The sequence below is a fragment of the Anticarsia gemmatalis genome, chromosome 11 (assembly GCF_050436995.1).
Source record: "Anticarsia gemmatalis isolate Benzon Research Colony breed Stoneville strain chromosome 11, ilAntGemm2 primary, whole genome shotgun sequence".
Lineage (NCBI taxonomy): Eukaryota > Metazoa > Arthropoda > Insecta > Lepidoptera > Erebidae > Anticarsia > Anticarsia gemmatalis.
In genome coordinates, this window is record NC_134755.1 from 11,312,552 (window position 1) to 11,332,153 (window position 19,602).

General features: G+C 33.0%; 1 protein-coding gene across 2 annotated transcripts in view; it reads left to right on the plus strand.

Annotated features, from left to right (window-relative positions):
- Positions 1–16,018, plus strand: part of CCHa1 (neuropeptide CCHamide 1) — a 36,857-nt gene extending 20,839 nt beyond the window's left edge. The window contains exons 3-8 of one of the 2 annotated variants that reach the window (XM_076119974.1): positions 1,645–1,722; positions 9,742–9,777; positions 13,664–13,755; positions 13,976–14,070; positions 14,370–14,478; positions 15,150–16,018. In XM_076119974.1, coding sequence (XP_075976089.1) covers positions 1,645–1,722; positions 9,742–9,777; positions 13,664–13,755; positions 13,976–14,070; positions 14,370–14,478; positions 15,150–15,173 — 434 coding nt within the window. In that variant the 3' untranslated portion in view covers positions 15,174–16,018. The remainder of the gene's footprint in view (positions 1–1,644; positions 1,723–9,741; positions 9,778–13,663; positions 13,756–13,975; positions 14,071–14,369; positions 14,479–15,149) is intronic. The other variant, XM_076119975.1, reaches the window with a different exon arrangement.
- Positions 16,019–19,602: the final 3,584 nt, after the last annotated feature.

Sequence of the window (19,602 nt, forward strand, 5' to 3'; positions counted from 1 at the left end):
AATAATATACAGAAAACTTTTGATAAGGACTTTATTTTAATTTTATTTTAAACGAAATTTTGAGTTTATTTTTCCAGTAACTGTTTGAATTTTTAATATGTATAATATCGCTACTGGACCTTGTTAAATGACAAAAAACGATTTATAGAGACTATTAGATATAAAGATTGTACAACATTTGACACTCATAGGTAAGAACAAAAAAAATAACTAGTTGTTTTGATATTGGATATAGACATCAATTTACGAGAAAAATCCATCGAGATTTATCTATCCCGTCTCTTAATAACACAGTTTTATTACGCTATACAAACTTAACAAACAAAATTGCCGGAAAAATCACCTTAAACAGACGCAATTCTCTACAAACAAACAAACAAACATATATCCATCCACCACACCTAAACAGCTTTTAATCAAGTAGTAAGATGAAAAGTAGCGTTTAAGCCCATTGTCCCGGCGGGTTCGGAAATAACCAGTCGTTCGTGACGTCACGTGATGGCCGCGTTATTGCTTATGGCGCTTCTATTAAAAACGACAATTGATTGTCTAATGCTGAAATGTGAGGAAGAAAACGGTTGTTTGAAACTTGTAACGACTTTAGCCAGTTGCGCTCACCGGTTGGTAAACGATCTGTAAGTTAAGCAACCCTTGGGACGGTCGTTCCTCAGATGGATGACCGTATATGGAAAGAGCGTCTCCGTGCTTCGGAAGGCACGTTAATAAGTCGGTCCCGGTTATTTTCAGTTAAGATAACAATCGTTAAGCCATGTCGAAGTACTTTCGGGCGGCTTGAACAACTTTGGAACTAGGTAGACCACTAATCAAACGAAGATGAGATAAAATAAAAAATATAAAAAGCAACATTTTGATCTTTTCGAAAGGTTTTTTGAGAGACATGGGTTAATTAGTTGCATTCATTCAAAGTGTATTTATTTTATTTATTTATTTTATTTTATCAAATAGGTATAGTAACAGACAACAAATCAAGCTTGATTACAATAAACATATCAATAATACACAGTTGTAGATCTGAAGTCCAATTATAACTATACACAACATTTATAAATTATGAAGCATCTGTGAGAAATAAAGGTGGATACACACAACAATAAAACATCAAAATAATTACAGTTAAGTTTGAATTACTTTGTTAGGAACATTGTCTTGAAACAATATCTACAAAGATTAGTGATTTCGATTATAAAAGAGTAAAATGATGCTATTATTATTGGAATAAATAAAGCCAATAATTGTTTTCACATTGTCTTTTCTAAAATTGTCTACAATTCATGCATAAACGTGATTTATGCTTTTGATCATAAAAGTAATTTATTTATTGTGGTAGGTATTAGAAACATACAATGTACATACATAATTAACATAATGTCACAATAAGAAAAAACTCTTAAAAAAGTCCTAGCTTAATTTGTCCGAACATAATTTAAAGTAAAAAACACAATCATAAGATTTCACATAGGCCAGAAATTTAGAAAGCCGTTTCCGATTTTTTCCCGTTAATTAGGAAACTGCGTATTATAATTTTCCGCCGTCAAATTGAACTGTCACAATGGGCAATAATTGACATCTGAACTTCGGCAGCCATCTTGTTTTCCCTTCTAATTTCATGTATTTTATCCACAGAGCAGAGAATTAACAGTAGGGGTAGCAAACAGTCCAACCTTATTGAAAAGGTCAACGGGTGGCGGAGTCAGCGCGGAGGTATGTCGGTCATATACGGTCAGCATGCGCTTTAACTGTACATAATGCAGATGTTGGTAGAATACGCGTACAGATGTAGAGTATTTGATGTTACGTTTAGTAGCGGCGGTCATATACGGTCAGTTGTATTGCTAGTAAAAAGAGTCGGTAATAAATTTTGCTGGTAAATTAGGCGTACGTCATTCACAGTTAGGCTTGTTGTATTGCTAACAAAACAGTAGTTTTTAGTAGAATACACGAATGTGGTTGTAGCGTAATCGATGAAACTCTAATTTAGTAGCGCCGGTCATATACGGTCAGTTGTATTGCTAGCAACACAGTCGGCAAAATGATTATTAATAGAATAGGCGTATGCAATTTTGTAGAGTAATGGATGTTAGGTTTGGTAACGCCGGTCAGTCAAGCTCAGACTGCTGTATTGCTAGCAAAATATAAATGTTTGTTGGTAGAGTAGGCGTATGCGACTGCAAAGTATTTTGATGTAATGTTTAGTAACGGTCTTTCACGGTCAGTTGGTCAGTACTGCAAGCAAAAAAGAGTCATGAAAAAATGTTGCTGGTTGAATACCTCGATTGCGATTGAAGTGTAATGGATGAAGCTCAAGTATACTAACACTGGTCATTTACTGTTAGGCTTGTTGTATTGCTGACAAAACAGTAGTTTTTGGTAGCGTAGTAACGAAATCGATGTAACGCTAGTTAAGTAGTGCCGGTCAGTTACAGTCCGACTGTTGCATTGCTAGCAAGACTGTCGGTAAACATGCTTTTTGGTAAATTAGGTGTATGCGATAGAAGAGTAATTATTGATGTTCCGTTTAGTAGCAACGGTCATATACGGTCAGTTGTATTGCAAATAAACTATTAATTATAACGATACTAAAATATGTTTGGCGGTAAAATAAGCGTGTAGGATTGTAGACTAATTTATGTAACGCTACTAAATCAGCACCGGTCATATAAAGTGAGTTGTGATGCACAATAAACTATGAGCGATATAAATTCATAATTATGTATTAAAGTTGAACACGAATATTGCACCGAGCTACAGTGTCTCTAGTTCCGTCAAAATAGTGATACGATTGATAGCAAACCTCACGATAAAATCGGCCCGCAGTCAGTTTTATTGCACAATAAATTTGTATTGATGCGTGATATGAGATAGACTGGAGACTAGACTTGGTATACATGCTTACTTTTTTTGGAGATTGCAATCGATAGTAAAAAAGCCGTAGTGCAACCCCTATACTATGGTTCGAAAACTTATTTGTTGCACTACAGACATAACTTGTGAAAAAACTGGATTTAACTAGAAAGCTAGAGATTGCTCCAAACTAGTAAGTTCTTAAATATAACAGTACTGAAATTAAATAGTGAAATGGAATACAATATGACAGCATGGTAAATTGATGTATTTGCACGAACTGTTAAATGTTTTCGATTGATGTTGAAGTATCAAAATTAGGACCCAATAAATGTATCTTAGAGTATACTTATACAACATGAAGTAATTGCTGAATAGATAATAATTATTTCTGAATAGATAATAATTATTTCTGAATAGATCTTTGATAAATAATTTTAACTAAATAATAACTAGGAGTGTATTGTTTTATAATAATAGAACTAATTGGTTATTAGTTTTTAGATCAAGCACCTGGTCTATCTTGTACAGTTAGAACAATTAGTAACTTAACGATTATAAGGCATTGTTTTACCAAATTATTTGTATTGGCAGCTTACAATGAGAGGAAGAGACTCCTTGTATTCTTATTTCAAGAGAAAACAAGTCGTAATGAAGCAGTGAAAAACAGTGATGAAATAGTAATACTGGGAATAACTTGCTCATGTATTTGCCTCGGTTCGTTTGGTTTGAAGCTGACCACGTTACATGCGACTAATATGCGATATGAGTTGTGCAATTCTTAAGTTCGAATAAACTACTTTACAAAATCTTTATTTAGTTCTATTCTACAATCGCCATATTCAATTAGTTTTAAGAGAAGCGTACGGAATCAAAAACAAATATTTAATGTTGTTAATATTCTTCGTATAAAAAATGTATTACCCGTATTTAAAGCAGTTAACGCATGTTGAAAATCGTGTAATAAATGTTGTCTGCATGAAACGGAATGTTATTGAATGAAAACAAAGTTTGCTACCTCTGCTTTGTAACTCTACTCTGTGTATTTCTAGGACTTGTTTAATGGTCACGTGTGTATTGTCAGTTTTACAATTAATACGGGTTGTGAACACACGCCATGGCTCGTAAGTCGTTGTTACCATGCATCGTGTTTGCATATTGAACGGGTGAAAGCTCGTAGCACACAAACATATATATTCGAATGGCGAGGATGACGAAAATAGATCGTCACTACTTCGCCTTTTGTCTTACCGTCAACGCCGACATCTAAGCATCTACTAAACTCTCTGGATAGGTCTATTAGGCGTTGACTATAATGTTAACCATTTTTTAAGTACTCATTAAATAGGTGTTGACGTTTTGTTTTGGGACTGAGAGATTGATATTTAAACATTTTAAATGACGCGATGACTAGCGATGCTTTCAGCTTAATCTTCACCTAATTGTCTCCGTGTTGTCAAAAAGCGATCGACGGTACAAGACTCATTATCACACAACAAGTGAATTGCAAAAATGGGATATGAAAGGTTAAAGGTGATGTATTGTCGATCACTTTATAAGTAGGTACGTGTGCTACGACCCATTTACCTACGCTTTCCATGGAATATAATATTTCTTAGAATATAATCATTTACGCTTAGTAATTAGTTTTACGAAGTACACTGTCAAGGCTTTCGTAGTATAGAATTAAAAGTAAAACATCACTTTTAATTTATGCGATGACAAGTTTTTTATTGGTTTTATACGGAATATAAAATAAAGTGTGATTAAAACCATTATATTTTATACTAAATTTATATACAATAATTTACGATCTATTTTATTACTAACTAGCTGACCCGCGCAACTTCGCTTGCGTCACCGAAGGGAGAATGGGTCATAATTTTCCCCATTTTTGTAACATTATTCATTGCTACTCCGCTCCTAACGGCCGTAGCGTGATGTTATATAGCCTATAGCCTTCCACGATAAATGGGCTATCTAACACTGAAAGAATTTTTAAATCGGACCAGCAGTTCCTGAGATTAGCGCGTTCAAACAAACAAACAATCAAACTCTTCAGCTTTATAATATTAGTATAGATAATAATATACATGACATAAAGCCGACAACTAAGTTTAAAGGGTTACTTTAGCCTGTTATTGACAGCAATTTGTCAGACAAGTATATTACCTTGAGGCAAAATATTGTATTGGGAGAACTATTTTGAAGTTAAACTGATATACTCATTACTCACATACCGATCATGACAGAAAATACTATTTACAGTAGCCCGATTCTCTACCACTATCGTTTACTGACAACCGGCTAGCTATCGAGAAATTTCGGGCGTCGTAGGTACTATTTTTCTGTACATTTTAAATTTTAAACTCTCGATACTCAACAGTACCGACTGTAGAGAATTGCTCTACTGAAACGTGTAAATCATGAGCCTGATTAAATACCAGTACCACGTAACCGGGGGGGTTTCTGAGGTACATTTAGTGGTAGTTTATCTATTCAATAGCGTAAAAACTCATATAAAAATCCTATTGAATAGATAAACTACTGCTAAATGTACTCAGAAACCGGGCAGAAGTCGGGTTCAATATCCGACTCAAGTAACTAAACTGCCTTATAAATGACATCATTACTTAACTGTTTCACCCAGAATTCACGAGTAAAGTTTTGTATAGTCGATCAGTGATTTTGATGACCACTATGGCCAAAAAAATGTGGGCTAAACACACAGGTATATTTTAAACGGAAACGTGCCCCAGTATTGAAATCATTCACCTAGTTTCATACCTATTAATTTAACTATACAAAAATAGCAATACTGAAGGCTTTTACAAAAATATACAACGATGTTACGGAAAGATAAGCAAAAAATAGGCTATTCTTGATTGAAAAGAATCCACGATTGGATGAATAGATTTGTGTTCTTAAATTGTGCTTTATAAAACACAAAGATAGGACTGATTTAGAAATTTTATTTTAAAGAAATCCTAAACCTTTATTTTAAAACTCTATGGTCTAACATTTTAATCTCAAATCATACAAATTACTATTATACTAAGACTAAGACTTAGACTATGACTATGACAAAAAAAAATAAAGAACTATTTCTAGGACTAAGTGCCTAGTGTGCAGTGTGAAGATTTTAAATATAATCCAAGATAAAAAATACTATGGTATATTTGAAGCAGCTTTATTAACCATTAAACTATGACTATATCTTACTTTATTGTGTACTCGAGGCCGCCCGCGACTTTGTCCGCGTGGAAACCCTTCCCGTGTAAATCGCAATCCCTCGGGAACTCCGGAAAAAGTAACCTATGTGTTATTCTGGATCTTCAGCTACCTACATACCAAATTTCATCGTAATTGATTTAGTAGTATTTGTGTGAAAGAGTAACAAACATCCATACATACATACTCACAAACTTTCGCATTTATAACATTAGTAGTATATCCGCTGCTACATACTATGTATCTTCAATTAGTCTCCCAAAAAAAACTTAAAAAGTCTCACTATTACTTATTAATTAATTTATTTATATTTTAATTAAAATTTGTAAGAATTATATTCATGTCCTCTATCGTTTAGTAGCATCACAGTAATGTCATTATTAACTTAACAATGTACTTGTAATTACATAACGCAATATTATAATCGTGAACTTATGTTTCCAACTCCGACGAAAGCTTGTGGATAAATATAGATGTTCAGTTTCTAACTTTGTAAATTGAATTTTGGTACATAATCGTAATTATTTAGGAAGGCGTATTTATATTAAAATCATCTATACTGGAATTATAAACTAATATAGCAATAAATCAGCATTATATATTTAATTTGGTAGTTACCCAAATAAACCATATAATGCTGATTATTGCTGATGGGTTGCTAATACGCGTACGTTCTTAACTAAACAAAAATATCGCAAAACTTTAAATTACTGTGATCAATAATTTTTGATATCAAGAAGATAATGATAACTGTATGTAATTTCATTTAATAATAACTATTAACAAATACACATCAGTATTTTTTTATATCAATTTAAACAAAAACATTGCCCAGGAACTCGTAAAATATGTGAATATACAATACTTTGCACTTGTACAAGCATGTTATAAAGCTAACACTCCCCTCTGTGCAATTATCGATCGCAATTACTTTCAAAACATGCAATTTTCACATTAATTTGTAAATGCGATGACAGTATTGTTACTACGAAAACAATTACTGTACTTATTCAATAATTTGTAGGAAAAACGTAACAGTAGAAAACGGTTAGTAGAAAATAATCGTGATTAAATTAATAGCACTCATTCAAGCGGCTAATGAAAATCAACCCGGTAAATGAAACACAGGATTATGAGGACCGAGCCTTTTCGATCCTTTAAAAAACCACGGTCGGAGGTTAGGCCATATAATACAGCCAATTTGAAAAAAATTTGTTGTTAACTTTTCGATATTAAGCACCCTCATAGACAGAAAAGCAGTACTAACCCGTATTTATCACTAAATGCATAAGTTTGCTTGCCTATTTCAAAACTATGTAGAGCCTGTTATGTAAGGTCTTTTCTTTTTTTAGAAAAGACAACTCGCACACTTAGAATTGCTCTTGTTTCGCGGGGACTTTTACAAACATACAAATAAAGGACACAAAGCACAACCGGACCCGAAACAATTATTTGTGGATCGCACAAACAATTGTTCCGAGTGGGAATCGAACCCAGGACCTCCCGGCACAATGGTTTTGGCGTGGCGACCTAAACCACTGCGTCACGGAGGCAGTCAAACAAAAAACATATTATTATACACATAATTACATATTTTTGGGGGGAGACACTCAGCAGTGGGCCAGTAACAGATTATAAAAAACAAATATAACAATTATGAGTTGCATTCATATTCAGAACAGAACTCGTGTTCACTAATTTTTCCCGAGGTGGAACACGGATCCACAACTACGTTGACTGCTGGGAGACTCAATAAAACAATGCCATATTAATACTAAATCACCATTAAAAACGCGACACTTCAAAAAGGACAAAAACAAATTCATCATTCGTATCAAAATACACGGTTACAGCCTTTTAGAGTCTCAATACACAATAAATGTTACACCGAAGGCCTCTTAAACGTTTGTACAGCAGTTAAAAAGGCTCCAATCAGTTTGTTTCGCTGTATGAAACATAAATACACATGTGGCTGTTTATAAATTTCCCTGTAGACCTATAACAGGTTTTGCTTTGCATGGCAGGATGGGCGATGAGTAAAATATTGAATGTAGACTATTTTGATATAAATTTTGAATTAAATATTTTTTTTGTTTTAGGTTCAAAGACAATAACTATTAAAGTTAAGTGTAGTTTATTAAAGTTAAGTAAAGTTTCGCATAAAAAATGTACTTAAACACTTTTTTCAGACTAGTATTCAGGATTCAAAATTTTGTACTATCATACCATATTATGCAACAATTATCACACTTCTAGGATGCTTACGTATTTGAGGGTCTAATCATCATCGACAATCAAGTTTTGACCGAAAAAGTTTTCAAACGAACTTTTAAGCGCATAAGAAGTGTTTCGTAATAATTATTATTTTCAAGTATTTTTAAATGTCGTACTTGATAATACCTATTGAAAAAAAATGCGCTACAAATCAAAATAAAACGAACTAGGCATTTTTAAAATCCGTGATGAGACATTTTTGTGCAGTTGTAAAGATTTATATTCTTTCTGTGAATGAGTAAAGCTGTTAATGATTTAGTCAATGAATTGTAATTTTACAATTATCACAACAATTTCTAAAGCCTAAAATACATCAAATACAACACAATACAAGGTACAGTGCAGGTCAGGTATCACTCAGGCCACAGAGTGCATGATCACATTAGCGCAACACTCCGGACTAATGCATCGCAAGAGGTTTGCCAAGACAACGTATATCGGAGTAGGGTTGCCACTAGTCACTTGTAATTCGTCATTAATGGAGACGGGATGTGGGATTTGTGATTGCTATTGGGGACGTGTTATGTAGTAATAAATCTTAAGAGGGCAATTAAACAGGTTTTAACAAATTTATATGTTTTAAATAAGTATAAGAGACGGGTCATGGGGTCTTCTGGGCTCCTGAAATATGTATTATGAGATGTTAAAGTTGATGTAGATTTAAAAAAAATAGGCAGATAGATAGTTAGCTTTACTCTCAATGTTATCAATTTATTGTCTGGCATAGCATTAATGAAAAGTTAAAAATATTTATAGAATTAACTAAAATAATGATGATAAGCAGTTTCTAACAGCAATTGAAAGTCTAACATAGAATACAAATCTTCAAAAATAAATCACTCTAATACACAGATTTGGAACCCAATAGTCCTAATGTTCCATAAAACAACAATAAAGTAACATGGAGACAACCCTACGTGAATTTATCGTAGTCATTAATGGGCTTCACAGGAAGAGTGCATCCTTTTCTATTGTGTTTCTTACTAAACTGTTTACTACGAAGAATCTTTCTTACCCCTGTAGAAAAACAGAGTTTCTACGATCTTTCTACTCACACCTGTAGAGAAAGAAAGCTTGTATGTTCTTCCTTTTAAAACAGTTGAACCACTCAGTCAAAAAAAGATATGACAAAATAATAATGTTTTTATATTGGCAAATGATTTGTAACAATGAATTTCTAATGTTATAGTTCCGCATTGAGGAACGATTTTTTGTCGTTCATATATTTTTTGATTAGCTGGTAGAAGCTGCTAGATTTTCTGTCAAAAAATCTGGATGGACTAGTTAAATCTTTCATGTGTTTTATAGAGACGATTTTTTGGCTTTAAGTCGTATTTATAATGTGAAAATAATACTGTAATTTTAATGTTTCAGGATCGTGTCTAAGCTACGGACACTCTTGTTGGGGAGGTAAGTTATTTTATTCCAAATACTTAACAAATCATATCCTTTTCAACTGCCTAACTTATCATTAATTAATACATATCAACTTTCTTTGCGATACGTAAGACTTTAAACAGGAACTTGCACACAAAAACACCCAAAACGTCTATCTCATGTTTTGGAATCTAATGACGATTACAGTTGCACATATTTGTGGAGATGTGACACCGTAATTGTAACACCAGTAACCAGAGCGAAATATCTATTGAGATATATTGGACTTTTGAACTAAAGGACGGATGCTACCACTTCTAGGATAGACCACTTAACATATACATTTACAAAATGTTATATGGAAAAAAGATTTGCGCTTCGAAAAAAGTGAAAAGTAAAATTTAAAAAATGCATACTTATAAACGTTTGTCCTTTGTGCATTTACAGCAAAACGACTGAAACGATTTAGGTCAAGTTTATTTCGTATGCAACTTACCATAATTACTTAAACCATTTAAAAAATGGCAGGATTAAAATATTAGTTTCTGGTGATTATTCGAATACTACACATTCGAATGAAATTCGAAAAACTATAATATTTTTCTAAATTACGTTCTTGACTGGACTAAAAACTTCTGTCAATTTTGAGAGCAGACCCTTGTCCAGCGGGACAAGTGGATTTAATGAAAATATAAAGAAATATTATTAACAGGACTGGACTAAAAAGTCACCTTTCAAAGTACTTAGTTTCGTTCTCGAATGCGTTTAGTATAAAATGCAAGGAGTAAATAAATGAAGTGCCAAGCTAACTGACAATGTGATTTATGTACCAGTATGGTAATCAACAGCTTTATACTGCTCGCCGAGACATCGCTTGACAACACGTTTAAGTTACCATGCAGTTACGATACTCGATAGTTGTTCATCGTTCAACTGATAATCAGTTTCTAGTAGTCAAAAGAGATTAGTGAAAGACATTGCATGTCTGAGAGTTCTAGTTACATGCCCAACTCACGAATTTAAAGTCTGATGGAATAGACTACAAAGTGGGTTTCGTTTGTTTTTTTTTGTTCCCCAATATTTTGACATGTCGAAGAGTTTGCGCTTGATAAACACTTCGGTTTTGTGCAATAGAAAAAACATTTATCTTTTTCCAAACACTGTCAGCTGTTCATTTTTGTTTTTTAAAAGACCTTTGTATGATTTTCAGGTAAATGCTTCCTCTTTTATGAGTAATCTACAAAGTTAATCAATGCTCAAACACAGATACTACCTCCTTTGATTTTTGTTTTTCTGAAACTCTCTGGGTTGCGATTTGAAACGATAAAATTAGATAGATACTGCAGCTTTGATGTCTTAAAATATTTATATTAATGAACAAACAAAAACATTTAAAAAATACGCATTTCAGTAATGTCTTCGGCAGTTGCCCAAGATGTTTTTGAAAAACAAATGTTACGGTAACAGTAATGTAACAGTTTTAACAGATAGTCCGATCTGCCTACATACATATCATCATGCCTGTTATACCCGAAAATATATCATTAACAATGTTAGTCCCATGTAACCTTACATACAATTTAACGGGCACGCTACCACACTCCGAACTACTATCAATAGACCAATAAAAATTGAAATAGACCAAAAGCACTTGGGAGTCGAACCCGAGACCTCGTGTTTAGCAGTCGGACACACTACCGACCATACCACAGATTCAGTCTATATCCCGATCGACCTGTCAAAATTATTACATCACTATTACACAAAAAAAGCCGGTCAGTTTTTCTTTGTCGGCACTATTATCATCAATATTGGTTCCGTTTTAATCCTCAGGCTTATGTCACACAATATGACTGCATGTGTTCCCATCATATAGTTCTTATTGCCTTACCTTATCTAGGTTTTGAGTGAAATAATCTTGTGGATTGCCATGGGATTTTTGCATGACGGTTTTTGGGTTTAATTTGGATTTGGTGATATCCTTTCAATAAGACAGGTTTACTTGCCACCTACGATTAAATGGATTTGAAGCCAAATGAGACTGATATAATATTTTATTGTGTCTCGTGACCTAATCTTCTAATCATAAAACACAGACATTTTTTTTATAGAGACAGTTTGCAATAATTTGGTAAATTATAAAGATTTTTTTGCTAGACATCTTTTCTAGATATAAAAACAAAAATAATTCCTTGAGCAAGAGTATTAAAGTAAAAATACCGGTAATTAAGCTACCGTTATGAGCTAGCGGAGCCATCAGATATACCTACATTTCATTTTGGACAAATATATTGCAAGGAAACAAAATGCTTACAAACATTTTGGCTTCCGAATTGGGATGATACGAAAAGTGCTACTTCCCTAAAAGGATGAATCGAAAACGTGTCCCGGACATGAATGTTTGTGGATGACATTTCATAACAATTTACAAAAAAAAAGGTCACACATACACACAACAGTCAAATATAATTCTTTTTATGGACTTTTTAAAATAATGGTACATACCAAATGTGATGCTTATCCAACGATTATGCCATTTAATTTCCGAGAAAAAACCGTATTTCAATGCGTAAAATTGGAACCATTTTATAAAGTTGAATCTAACTTACTTGCCGAAAAAACAAGACTCATTCGTAATATTCATGATATCCCGTATAGATACAAACCAATATCAAAAATATCGTCTCAAGATAAACATACTAAACCTTTAAAATCACTTATCTTTTACAAAATCATCCTTAATTCTAGACTTAAATAGCTCTGAAACAGGTTGCCTATAAACCTCAGCTGTTCAAACTACCCACCATCTCAATTTACGTCAAAAAAGAGACATTAATTCAAATAAATCTCTGTAATTTAGACCTCGTAATAATGGATCATGAGGTTTAGTTTAAAGGCTAATACACATCAGATGTCGGCATCCTAATCCCAGGTATAACGAGGCTAATCAGGGGCAAGTAATTAAGAACAACCGTTACGTGTACGGGGGCGAATATTAATATCTCATGTAAATTTTATTGTTGAATAAAAAATATCGATTATTGAAATAGAATTTTAAGTGGGGTTGTGTTTTGGTTTTTGGGGTTAATATCTTTTGTAAACAACGTGATTTTATTTACATAATAGCTTGAATGAATTTAGGGTGATTTAAAGTTCTTTTATAAGCAGAGATCAGAGCCTCCTAGTACTTTTTTATATGTAAAAGACCTACCAATAGTTACAGCAAAAATGTGTACATTTAGTACTACGCAAAAGCGCTTATTTTTATTCAGGAAGGAGCCACAGGCACATATTTCTCCAGTCATAGATATTAAGTTTTATAGTTATTTGAGACTGAAAATATGGCGAAGATTCAATTTATTATCGGAACAAAAAAAAGCACCGCTTGGTTTCAAATCTCTATTAATACCAACCTAATAAACCCGAATTAAACTTCCATAAAACTTTGAATTAAAATTAACGATGTGTTGGAACCAGGAATCTAAAATGGTTCTATCTCTCTCGTTCTTATATGGAGTGAAAAGGATGGACATGGTTTGACCATTGGGAATGAAAGTTAGGACAATGAACAGGATATTGAAGGATAGAACACGTCACGTCCTGAATTTTCAGCTTTCATGTTTTGAGAATGTAGTTTGAAATATGGAAGTAGGCCAGAGTGAGTCCATGACTGTAGCTTATTTGGGTGTATACGTAAATGATTATGGATTTCTTTTTCCTTCTCAAAACAATGTAGTCACCATGCTGGGCTGTGCAAAACGGACTGTAAATATTTTTGGCATTCTGTAAACTACTTATGACTACCTAATAAATTCTTAAAACTGTTCTAGGCTTAATAAACCACAATAATCAAACTCTTTCTTGCCAAAACCTAAAAAGTATTTGTTTCTTTAATTTATTTGTGTTTTGTACTTTACAGCTCATGGAAAGCGGTCCGGCAAGCCTCCTGGATCTGCCCCGGACTGGTACCTCACCAGGCTTCTGCGACGCATGGCCGCTAATGCTGAACTGGTAAGCCTTCATCACTACCATATCATTATGAATATCCATCTATCTGTTGCCCATATATTCAATATGTACTGAAAAAAATAATTATAATACATTTAACTCTTGGATCTTTAAAATAATTCTTTATTAATTATTTTGTCGTATGACCAAGCTACATATTTCTAAGTTTTGAAAACGATACCAACCTACTGCCATCTACATTTACAATATGTAAACGTTACAGAACCGCGTAAAGCAGCTGGCTACAAAGAACGACGACATTGACGCCATCTATCAACTCAATATGCAAGACGATTCGTCCGCGAACAACAAAATGATGTAAGTTGGTTTGACTTTGATCCATAGATGGCGTTAGTAGTACGTAGAGATGAAACTTTCTTAAACGGAAAAATCTTAAAATATAGTATTTTAAATTGAATTTAAGAAAATAACTTTTAAGAAGAGTTATTTTAAGGGATAAATAATTGAGTTATTATAATAATAATATTTAATTAAGTCCCCACTTGGCGAAAGTCAAGTCCTAAGTCAGTCAAGTCTCTCATTCTCGTAGGGAACCCATACCCAGCAGTGCAACAGTATCGGATTGTATTTAAGTATAATTTTCTAATCGATTTCAGTGTTGACAACGATGAGGGTCCGATGGAGCTGCCACTGAGCGGCAACATGGAAGCCAAGCCGATGCTGGATGATGATCTGTTATCTAAGATGAAACTGTGGCAAATCATGGTAATTATAACCATTAATACTTGTACTTCTAAAGGCTTACTAGCTATTTCAGCCACAGACACAGTAAACTGTATAAAAGATTCTGTGGAGCTTCGATTAAGTTCATGAAATTATAGATGATGTATAGTGAATAACAAAGACAGGAATTATTAGATTAGATAGTAGAAGATCGAGTCTATACAAACCTGATCCTCTCCTTTCTTGGCTATTCATCCCATATGATGCCGTGATCAGCCATCCTTTTGCTTCTCTCCTACTTTGCCCTACTTGGTACTAATTCGACTTTATCATCAAGAACATCGCTGTCCCACACCTACCTACAAATCTTCTTCTGTCTATGTGGTCTCGTGTCTCTTTCTTAGACTTTTTCCGGGAACGAAATCCAAACGTTAAAGAAAACATATTTCTGGGTATCGTTGATTAAAAAATAAACAACACCTGTACTTATATCTGCATTACTTTGCTTTCAATAAGGAAAATGTGTTCCTTGTCCAAGATTTTATAAATTTTTTAGAAGAGTAATAAAATGATGTAAAAAATCTTACACTTACACCAATATTTAAAAACTAAACTAAACTTAAACTTTATCATTGCCCATCGTGTTTTAAATATACTTATTCAAATAAACTTACCACCTAAAAAATTAATAACATATTATTTTTTATTTTCAGAGAGAATCACCTGAAGAGAAATAAATAAAAATAACTAAAAAACCAAAGATTGACTGACGTTATTAATTTCAAAATTTATTTTCTTATAATTATATTATTTAATACATTTGTTCTTTATATATTATATAATTTAATACTCTAATTTTAAATTATTGTATGTAAAAACGTCAATTGTAAGGCTGGGTTGCAATTGGCAAGTAGTATAGAATAGAATTTAAGATAAAATGTGCCATTTATAATGTTATAAGATCTTTATTTATTTCCTCTTGTTCAATAGAACTCAGATCTGTAATAGATGTTTAGAAAATAATAGAAAAACAAAAATAATAATTTATTCACAGAATATGTAACTTAATTGCACTATGTACAAACACTTTAACTATATAAATAATAATAAAATATATGTATACTTAGTTATTTAATATATTTGCAATGTTATATTATTGAGATGTATATGCGTTTCCTATTCAATATAATAGTACTTGAAACAACTTTATTATTATTCGTATAATTTTGCTTTTACCATCTCCTTTGCTATTTATTTACTTATATTAACGGCTACTACTAAATTATGATTATATAATCACTTATAATTTTAGTTTCTGTTCAATAACTGTCTCATTTTTCTGTGTATTTTTTTAATTTCAATCAATGTGTTTCTCATACTCTGTCAACAGATATCACTATAATTAAATTTCAATTTATTTGTGTTCTTTATTTCTTAAATAACTGTCATATCGTGTAAACGAGTAAAAAAGAGGCTTTGAACTTATTAATTGTATTTATTCACTTATTTGTAAAGTTTAGTAGAAACGCAACTGTTCATGATTGTTGGTGTTATTATATAAAATGAAACTGTAAAATATAAGGCAGATTCATCTTGGATCGCTTTGTTTTATTTACAATCACATACTTAAGACAGAAACAACATAAAATTCACCTATCATCCCAACGAAATAGGTGAAATTTATTCCTGAATTAAACTTAGCTACCAGAACATCGACAAATTTATAAAAAATACTGGTACGACATATTGGAATAGACAGGCTTATGTCGTACCAGTATTTTAAACAAAAAAAAGCAACATTTAAATACCAATAGCTCTGCACACAACACCAAAGAATACTCTGCTGTAAGTTTTACACAAAAATATCAATTTTTTTAACACCCACTAATAAAACTTGCAGATTTATGCTCCCGTCAATGCAATCATACATTGAGCAGAATTGTACACCAATAGTTAAGGACTAAGCATTTATAACTACCATTAAATGGTTACTCTAAAACTGAAGAGACTAAATTTTGGATGCTGCAACGTATGTATTTTTCTTTTGAGGTTTTCTTTGTAGCAGCCTGTAAGCTTTTTAGATCAAGAACAGGACTGAAATAGCCCCTATATTCTAGTAGATACATTAACTTACTAAAGCAGAATATTCATATTTTTCAGTTACTAGTTTTACCTAGGACTGCTACATTTCACGAAGAAAAATGCTCAATATTATAGCCCAATTTCCAATAATCATAGTCAACCAATTACTTTCCAACTAATAGGAACGGGTCCCACTCAATATAAAAAGGGCACCCGGAAGGCAAAGTTCTCGAGAAACTTTCACTACAATATAGTTGCAAAAACATGTATGTATTTTAGCCAAAATATGTCTTTTAATTTCTTTTATTCACAAAGTTAGAAGGCTCATACTGAATGTTTGAATGTAGTTTGCACTAAAAGCATTGTACTGCTTTATCTCCTTTGGGAGGGGGGATAAAGGTAGCGTTAATTGTGCCTACTTAGCTACGTGTGGTGTGGAGCAAGTTGTGAAAGAGTGGCGATAGATGGCGGTGTATGTATGTTGGCATTAGAAAATGAGAAAATATACTAATTATTTTTACAAAGCCATTGCAAATTTTGCGATATCAGTATTAGATAATATAAAGCTTAGGTTGAAATCTGTCAAATATTTGTTTTAATTTACACTGCAGTCTATGTTAAGTCATTATTTTATTACGCAGCACATTAAATCTGATGAATACATTGAGAGTTTGAAGAGTTGTCAAGAGAGCGCAAGGATAAAAAGATTTCCATATTAGTATGATTACTTTTATCTTTTTATATTCTACCGCTTTATCTTATATTTTGCACTACACTCAAATAAGTGAAACACGTATTTAGTAGAACGTTGCTGCTATTCCACAATATACTCTATTGCATCAATTTTAATTAAATCCATTATGACTGATGCTTATAATATTGCTATACTTTCATTTATTAGTACGTGTCTATAAGACTAAAACCTTAGAGAAAAAGAATTGTATTTAATACTAGTGATTACTCAAACTCTTATTCTTGAAGACGAAATTACAATGAGTAGTAAACGATAGAAGCTTCTGAAAGAATAACACTCTACTTAATTCTAAACAATTAGGCAATTTACTTACATCAATGCATCATTTACTTTAATAATATATTATAATACTATATCGCGGGACACCACTTATTTTATCAGCGAGGCACAATTTTAAAACTACAAGACTTTCAAGACTGAAATAACCCTTCAAAAACAATCACAGAACCAAAAATCGAACCAGGACTACAAGCCCCCAAGTATTTTATGAATTACATACATAATATCACGTCTTTTCCTCATACAGGTAGGCAGAGACCAAAGAACGCAACTTGGTTCAATCCTTACAAACTTCCCTCACCTCATTCACATCCATACATCTGAATTTACTCCGGCTGTAATTCAGTACCATCCACACGGCCGTTCATTTCACACGAATGCAACTCAAATATGGGTGTACCTCAAAGCCTGCATGTTACCGTGCTGCTCAAAGGATTGCAAACGTCATTGATGGACAATGATGGCAATTATTGATGCTTTAATTTACCAAGAGAATGGTGTAAAACCTCGTAACTCATGAAATTAAAGGGATTTTTTCCGAGAACCTAGATGCTGGATAATCTTCTAAATTTTCCCACCCACAAGATTAAGAGTTTCGATTGACAGTATGATAGAGGAAAACATGGTCGTAATTTCGGCGGACTGCATAGGCCTTAGAGACATGATGAACCATTTTTTTAACCCGTTACTGTCCTACTGGCAGGGGTAAAGGAAGATGGATGAGGTTAACAATTTTTTTTTACCCGTGACTGTCCCTCTGCTAGGCAAGGCAACGAGCAAGCAAGGCCAAGGCAACGAGCAAGGCCAGCATGATAGACTCAAGGCTTAACACCTGTTAAGCCTTGAGTTCACCACGCTGGACGGGTGCATATGTTAAAAGAGTTGCTACTCGGCTATCACTGCTACTTCGTTATTTAGACACAAGTATTTTGTATGAACTTAAGCACAACCAAACTTACTACCTTATTTTGGGCCTTTGTTTTAACAAAAAAGAACCTAGAATTTTCCACAGATTGTATTATTCTGTTAGCCACTAATCGCTCGCCTCACTTACACCGTCTTAGCGATAAAGCAATAATTTTCCTCTTAAGGCGTCAATTTATAAACTTAATGGAAATGAAAGGTACGGAAATTATGAAGCGAAGCCGCGTGATAAACTTAGTAATGAAATAAGCTGCAAAATTATATTAGAAAAGGCAAAGGTGAGAATCAAACTTTTGTAAAATTCCTGAATATTTTTAACTCTTGTCCTGTGCGATCGGACGATCAGTGGGTGGACATTTTTCATCGTATATACTAAAATTAAATTGAATATTTCTGGCTTTGAAGTTTCAGTTCATCATGTAATGCCATAAAATCTGTCTAATCTGTATATGAAAATATCAAGAATGATTGTTTGTTTCTGAATCGGTAATAATGTTAACAATAGTTTTAAAAATAGGTCCGATTTATTTCTAAAAATAGATCGGCAGATGTGCAATATATATCACAAAAACAGGTGTGAGCTTGTCTTTATCTATCCCGCAAAAGTATTAGACTACTGAATGTGCAAACCTTGGCAAAACCTGAATACAAATTTTAGTAGTGTTATTGTAAACAATATAAAATTACACGAAAACTGATATATGAAATATAAATGTACGAGTTTCAATAAGTTTGTTTTTATCGCTATTTCTGTTTTATCGAATCTTAAGTATTTTCAAAATCCTTACCTAGTTCCATATTTTTTTAGGTTTTAATCACGCCCTTAGTGTCGTAATCACTTTTGGATATTATTCACCAACCTTAAAATTCACTTATATTTTTCAGCCTTTAACCAACACAATTTTTGTTTCTAACTCCCTACTTTCAGCACAACTACCATTATTGTAACCATTTAATAAAAGGCGATTTATCTTACATTCAACACGCTATTCGTGTTCAGAGCAAGCAAAGCGACGATCTGTCACGTGCGGCCGGACAATGGACACATAGTTGTCCCTTAAATAACATGTAGGGGAGACTACAGAGATAAATGGAGATCTAAGTTTTGTAAAAACATTGTAAATAGT